We start from the raw sequence: 7,319 nt of genomic DNA, 5'->3' as shown, positions 1-7,319 counted from the left end.
CATACTATAGTTATGGGGGAAAGCATGGAAAATTGCTAACAAATATTCTATCAGTAACAAAGTAAAGGAAGTTTCATTTAAAATGTTACATAGAATTTATCCTGTGAAACATGTTTTGGAAAGATTCAAGCTGAATATTGAATATAACTGATTTCTGTGGAATGGAGAAGTAGACCATTTTGCATTTGTTTTTGTCCTGTATTTATAGTAGAATGTTTTGGATTGACATACAGAGTTTTGTTACAAAAAAAATAGGACCGGTTGTACAATTTAATGGTTTTGATATGATGATTTATTTCAGAAATTCTGACATAGATAAAAGATGTAGTATATTTAATTCAACTGCTAATTATACTAGGTCAATTTCATATTCACAAATGCAAATGGTCTAATTCAAAACCTAACTTTTTTCACTTTATAAATGAGTTTAAACAATATGGCACCACTTTAACTAAAATGAAAAACAAAAAGGCAATTAAAACTTGTTGTATTATTAATGAATGTGATTTGTTTGTTTAGGATTCCTGGCAATGTAAATTGTTTGTATGCTTGTTTGCATGTGACTATTCCTCTTTTGTTTGTTGATATTTGTTAATAAAAAAATAAAAAATAAAGTGCCAGTTACCACAATATAACAGGGTGGACAACAACTTTGAGGATGTACAGAAAATAGTAAATATTCTTATAAAAAGTGCAGCAGTAAGACTATACATAAGATCAAATTGAATGAAGAAAATTTGGAAATATATTTTAAATGTATAATTGTATTACTAATTATTCTCGTTGAAGTTGTTTGAGCAGCACTTGGGACATTGAAAAATTGCCTCCTTCCACTGAAATAATATAGTCTAAAATGTATAAAATTAACTTTGAAGTCTGTCATTATGCTTCTATTATCATGAAGGCATACACACATAAGGATCCTTCTGAAATTTGATCCAGTGATTTATCTTGAAGACCAAAAAATAACACTTTTAGTGATATTGACCCTTAAAATGACAATATATATATAATATTCAGGGGGGGGGGGGAATCTGTTAACAGGGCTTAGTCCATTGTAGTTTAAGGAGGTAGTCTACAGAGCAGTTAAAATATGATTTGCGGCACATGGTTGTCCCATATGATGGTGAACAAGGTCTGTGTGCTTATGTGTCCTCTCCTAAAGGCTTGTTGGTGTCCCAAATTGACGAAGCTACGGGTCAAATCAACTTCATAGCTGGGAAGATGGGTATATTGTTCCTCCTTTGAATGCAGGTGCACGCACGTGCACAAAGTGCATGACAAATGCATTTCCCCTTTGAAATGTTGTGGGAACATGTCATTTATTTATTTTAGGTTTCTATCAAATGTGCTTCAACAACTTCCACAACCCATTTGGCAGCATGTAGGTCTTTCTCAACATTGAGTTGCACTACGAGGGTTCAGAACGCCAACAGGAGAAGAAAATGGCAGAAACCCAGAAAGACCTGAATAACACTCGGTCCACCATAGAGATAATGGGTTTATTTGGGATTGACTGCATGTCTGTCTCAGACTCATTTTATTGACTGCAATCATTGAATTGAATGCACGTAACGAAACCTTCGACAAAGTATGAAAATGGTGGTAGCCTATGTTACCAAAAAGTAAACATGCCCAAACAACATCAAGTAAAAATATCTGTCTATGTGAGATAATAAAGTAATATAATATACAGCAATGTAATATAGTATTAATGTATATATAATATAATGTAAATAATATAGTGTTCATGGAAATATGAAATAAAGTTAACGTTACTCTCCAAACTACTTTTAGGAGACATCGTGTGGAGGGCTACGTCTTCCACGTTTCAGCATTAGAACTTTGGCAGTATGAGGAGAAGCGCTGTCTACTACCTCCTCTCCAACTCCAAATACTTCACCTGTTGGTCTGCGGACAGGATATGATCATGGCGGGCTACCTGCATCTCTTCTTCCTCAAGATGGTCTTTAACACCAAGCCCACTACTGAGGCACCAGAGAAAACTCACTGACACCCTGGATTCTCTTTAACTATGCAGAGCCCTCATGCTCCCTGGTTGGGATGAATTCCATTTCAGTCAACCATTAACAGTTCCGACAACAAGTGAACTGACATTGCATTCCATTCTGAATTGACTGAATTCAAATGGAATTGATCCCGACCCTTTTGTGAATGTTAATGATGGGATCTACACGCCTTATATCAATGTTGGAATGTATTAAAGTCTCACATTTGACAAAATTGTCATTACAGTGCATATATTTGGTGTAGATTTGAGTCTTTATTTCTGTGTTCTGAGTGGTCAACACATTAGTATTGGGGAAAGGAGGACTAACCTTCTCTAGGAGAGTGACAAGGTCATATATGTCATTGGGACAGCAGCGTAGCCTAGTGGTTGGAATGTTTGGACTAGTAACTGAAAGGTTGCAAGTTCAAATCCCCGAACTGACAAGGTACAAATCTGTCGTTCTGCCTCTGAACAAGGCAGGTAAAACCACAGTTCCTAGACAATCATTGAAAATAAGAATGTTCTTAACTGACTTGCCTAGTTAAATTAAAGTTAAGTGGCAGAACTATGCACGAGGAGAAGTGAAGATAATTCTCTCCTCATGCAAGTGTAATTAGTTCTGCCACTTTTTTTTTAAACCTCAGGATGGTTTAACTGATTAGAGGCGTTTTAGAAATGACATGTTTTAGTGTCCGTTCGTACTGTTTAGAAAATGCAGCCATGTCAAGTTACAGGTATAGTACTGATGAGATTAAAGTACCAGAACAGCAATGAGTGGAGACCACTTGGTTTATTGAATCACTTCTGGCAGGACAGTGTCTTCCCACACAAGCAGAGACAAAGTATTTGTAGTCACATGGGCATTTAAACAAGGTTCCTTGCAAATGTCAAGAGCATAGACAACCCTACCTTTTAAACTAACTCTTAAGTGTCACTTTTCTGCAACAGGAAAGTTGCTGTCAATTTAACCAAACCCCAGTTAAGCATCCAAGAACCCCAATGTGAACTTGGTCTATAATGATACTACAGAGACCAAAAATAGTAGTCCACTATACTGACAAACCAAGAGAAGCATATAACCATTAAGTTGTTTATTTCTCTATAGCCTATTTACTGTCATGATTCAGGTAGATCACGTCAACACAAGATACTACTGGATGGATATGGGGCCAAGGACAGCGTCAGCTTCCCACTGCACATCTGGGGAGAGAAGTAGAGGACCGGAATTATCATAAACATTAAATGTATTGCCAAGGTTTAAGAATGCGCAAAACAAAGTCCCTCAAGACGCACAAACATCCAATTGAATGACGATTGCACATGTCAGTTAGGCGCACAGGGTCAAGCCGCAATGCAGCGCCACTGGACGGGGAGAGCAAGGTGGGGTTAATAGCCTTCCTCAAGGGCACAAGGATAGAAGTTCTCATGATCTGAGCACAGCAGCACTCAGGTTGCCAGATCATTTGTGTTGAGCCAGTGAATTTGAAAACTCAAATCATACCAGCGTCCATGGAAATAGCTCTGGCCCTTCTCATGGTACAGGTGGTGTCACAGCAACCACACACCTGGTCATCCCCGTCTGCAGACCTCCACCTGGGAGAAGAAAAAGCTTTAACAGTATTCAGTAGACCTGAAACTACAAAGACAAGTACAATCCTGCCAGTCCAGTAAGAAATGTCTGCTTCCATTGCAAAAATGAACACACCCATCACAGAAAAGTCACACTATACATTTACCCATTGACAAAGGAACAGGCCTTGCCCTCAGCATAAGTTGGGGAGGAAGCTGCAGTGGCCTTCAGGTGGCAGGTTATATAGATCATGTCCATTGTTTCCTGGCTAGTTTTGCTGTTCCTTCCAGGGCCAGCATACTGCTGTTTGAATATGAAGGTCTCCAGCTGGATCTGAAGCTTGTGGTCCTGTGAGCGAGGCAGGAACTGGGAACTAGAGCCCATCAACACAGCATCAACTAGACACCTGAAGAACCAGAAACAATTGGAGGACATTTCACAAGGAGGATGTGCAGTGCACACCTTCCAGTTGCTCCTTTAATAGTAACATTTGCAACTTCTATGAACCATTTCACCAGATAAAGATTACTTCTAGTCCTGGACAAAATATTATAGTCAATGGAGAACCTCAATTAAAGGTATTTGTCCAGAATTAGGCTCATCTGTTATCAGGAATCTGTTGATGGCCTTTTCCAGTAAGCTGTATGAAACTGGTTGTACATAGTCATAGTTTGTTGGGTGTGCACACCAGGATTGGGGGGAGGGGGTCAATTATTTTCAGTGAACTGAGGACAATTCTCTTCAATACTTTGAGAAATGTGGAATTTCAGTTTATATTTAGGAATCACTCCTATCCAGTGCATTACACTAACGTAGCTAAAGTGACAGTCCCCAAGCAGAAACCTCAATATAGCTTCTCAGCTAAATCAGTGCTAGTAAGACAAGAACAAAAGTACAGTGTAAGTTTAATTCCTGAATTGAAATGGATCCCAAACCTGGTACGCGCCACCTTTGAACAGTGCCCTCGCCGACTCACCCGTCATTCTCAATGAAGGAGTATCTGGGCTTTGAGTTAATGTCAGGCACCAGAGTGGCAACACAGCTTTCAACAAAGACCCGCAGAGGCATATGGTGGTACTCCAGGACAGAGGCTTCCATGCGAATCAGGTCACCTAGGAAGTACTGACTGGAGGGCCTCTCAATCTGCCAGTCGTCTAAAAGCAACAAAAATAAGTGAAATTGAATAGCGTCTTGACAAAGACACCAGGTCACCTAGGAACAAAAAAATATAGAGCTTACATTACAATGTTACATAACCTCATGTCAGTCATTTCAGGGCTGCGAGATGTGTGTAGCCTTCACCGGGACCAGCAAGTGTCAACCCAACACCTTAGCCGTTACACCAAGAGAACCAAACCTCTTCGTGAGGTTGCTAGGTGTTGGTTGAGGGTGCAACCATACAGACACTAATAATAATTAACAGACATGGAACTACCCACCAGTCATGAGCTTGAGAGAAAAGTAGAGTTGCGCCTCAACTAATTTAGAGTCTGCAAAGAGGGTCCAGGTAGGCTTCAAGGCATTGCTGCTCACATTGAGTTTCCTGCAATGGGAGAAATGGACATTAGTCACTGCAAAATTAACTCAAGTCCTGAGTGAAGTCGGCCTACTTCTGATAAATCAATGTCCATGCACCACAAGTCATCCAGTTGGAGAATTCTCACCTCTTGTAGTGGCACTCAATGCCTACAACAGCCTCAGTGGTCCTTACAACAGGGGTGTCACCAATATGGCTTGGTTTGTAGAGCAGGTGGAAGGTATAGATGAAGGCATCCTCTAGCATCTGAGAAGTGGTAACAAAAAACAAGTGTTTAAAGCAGTTGCTTTAAATGACTCCCCATTTCACTTCAAATCATGTTTTATTTGTCACATGCTTTGTAAACGTGTGGACCAAATGAAACACTTAATGTAAAAGAATAAAGTCCAAGACTAGGCGTCCAGGAAACCAGTCCTTAGATTGAAAATATTTGAACTGGACATTAAGATTTGAACAAAGGCTACCTTCAGTGTGCTGCCACATCCCTGCAGCTCCGACTCGAAGATCAGCCTTTGGGCTTCGACATCCTCCCCAGCTGCAGCACAGCCCCCCAGGGTGAGATCAGCCGGCTGGATGAGTTGGCCGATACCAAACAGATCCTGCTTGACCTCCACCTGGACCAGATTCTCCCCGCATTTGACCTGCACCGTGTTGGCAGGGACAGGTTGCTTCAGCTCAAAATTCTTCACTTCAGGCTTGGCCTCCAGCACTGGATTATGAGGAAAGGTCCAGGTCAGCGGGGTTTCAAAGACTTGTTTTGACTGGAACACTGAATCCTGCTTCCTGGGTTGCAGCACTGCAGACTTTTGGAAAGCCCTGGGCTTCAGAGCTGCATGAGCCCAAGGAGTTGACAACACAGCATCCCAGAAACATACAAACGCAGCAACCACTGCCAAAAGCTTAATTAGCACCTGCTTTGATCCCATGGCTGCAAATACCAAATGCTGAATTCACAACATCTCCTTGGTGTCTAGGAAGAACTGTTTTAAGTCATCTGGTTGAACGTGAGCCCGCCCCTTCATTAATTAGTCTAATCAACCTCAAGACTGTGCTCATTAAAAGGCCCTGTAGAATCCTTAAGAAACGCATCCTTCCCATAGAGCAGGGGTGGGAAACTCCAGTCCTCGGGGGCCTGATTGGTGTCACACTTTTTCTCCATCCCTAGCAAACACAGCTGATTAATCAAATTGCATTCTAAACTGAAGATGATGATTAGGTGATTATTGGAGATGTGTTAGCTGGAGCTGGGGCAAAACTGTGACACCAATCAGGCCCTCAAGGACTGGAATTAACCACCCTTGCCATAGAGAATGATAGAGGCCTCTTGTGGCCTAAAGGCCATGTCAGCATGGCCAGCGCCATTGAGGGCTTCCACCATTTTAATGTAGTCAACTGGGTGGGGACTTCAACTTCATTGGCTGATCATCAGGAGGGATCAACCAATCGTGAAGAAGAAAATCACTACTTCAAAATGGCGATTGACTCAATGGGGTGTGTTCAGTTTACCTCAACATTTGCTATGTTGAGTGACAGTTTGTACTGAAAGACTCAGTTTGTTGCTAAGTTGCGTGACAGCACTGAAAGACACTTTTTCCCAAAACGGTGCACACCGTTCTTGAACATCTTTTGAGGTACATTTGCGCCCGTTTGGTAGGTGTGGTGAGGTGGGGCCTGATCGATGTGGGTGTGACCATCTTACCTAGGCTACATCATTTTCTGTTTTTGTCTGTCAAAAGTACAACTTATGTCAACTACTGTCGGACGGGTTGAATAAGTGAAGGGACGGACCATTAGTGTGTTTTTTGGAAGACAATTCATGCTTTCAAGACAACTGGGAACTAAAAACAAATGTGGTCAAATCATGACGTCAGTGATCTTTAGGTCAGAAAGTCAGAGTTCTAGAAAGATACTAGAGTTTCCGACTTGGAATCACTTCTTCTTCTGTTTAACGGCGGTTGACATCCAATATGTTTCATTACCACCCCCAACTGAACTATAGTATACAGTCGTGGCCAAAAGTTTGGAGAATGACACAAATATAAATTTTCACAAAGTTTGCTGCTTCAGTGTCTTTAGATATTTTTGTCAGATGTTGCTATGGAATACTGAAATATAATTACAAGCATTTCATAAGTGTCAAAGGCTTTTATTGACAATTACATGAAGTGGATGCAAAGAGTCAATATTTGCAGTGTTGACCC

At 41.0% G+C, this 7,319-nt stretch overlaps 1 protein-coding gene and 1 pseudogene across 1 annotated transcript; one reads left to right on the top strand and one right to left on the bottom strand.

Moving 5' to 3' along the window:
- Positions 1-1,107: 1,107 nt before the first annotated feature.
- On the top strand, positions 1,108-2,014 carry LOC139028568 (transmembrane emp24 domain-containing protein 6-like; annotated as a pseudogene).
- A 768-nt stretch (positions 2,015-2,782) lies between these two features.
- LOC111971933 (zona pellucida sperm-binding protein 3-like) lies at positions 2,783-6,090 on the bottom strand. The gene is made up of 7 exons (XM_023998720.2): positions 5,583-6,090; positions 5,246-5,364; positions 5,021-5,124; positions 4,558-4,735; positions 3,748-3,987; positions 3,513-3,604; positions 2,783-3,211 (listed from the first exon to the last, which is right to left on the bottom strand). The coding sequence occupies exons 1-7, from the start codon at positions 6,042-6,044 to the stop codon at positions 3,162-3,164; spliced, it is 1,245 nt and encodes a 414-aa protein (XP_023854488.1). The 5' UTR covers positions 6,045-6,090; the 3' UTR covers positions 2,783-3,161.
- Positions 6,091-7,319: the final 1,229 nt, after the last annotated feature.

Source organism: Salvelinus sp. IW2-2015, linkage group LG13, assembly GCF_002910315.2.
Source record: "Salvelinus sp. IW2-2015 linkage group LG13, ASM291031v2, whole genome shotgun sequence".
Lineage (NCBI taxonomy): Eukaryota > Metazoa > Chordata > Actinopteri > Salmoniformes > Salmonidae > Salvelinus > Salvelinus sp. IW2-2015.
Note: the sequence above shows the minus strand (reverse complement) of the source record. Positions and strands in the feature narration are given on the sequence as shown.

Excerpts from the sequence above, each read along its gene's own strand:
- LOC111971933 (XM_023998720.2), bottom strand. The coding sequence starts at position 6,044 with ATGGGATCAAAGCAGGTGCTAATTAAGCTTTTGGCAGTGGTTGCTGCG. Across the intron at positions 5,365-5,582 it reads GATGTGGCAGCACACTGAAG|ATGCTAGAGGATGCCTTCAT; the intron begins GTAGCCTTTGTT and ends ACCACTTCTCAG. Across the intron at positions 3,212-3,512 it reads AGCTATTTCCATGGACGCTG|ATGTGCAGTGGGAAGCTGAC; the intron begins GTATGATTTGAG and ends TTCTCTCCCCAG.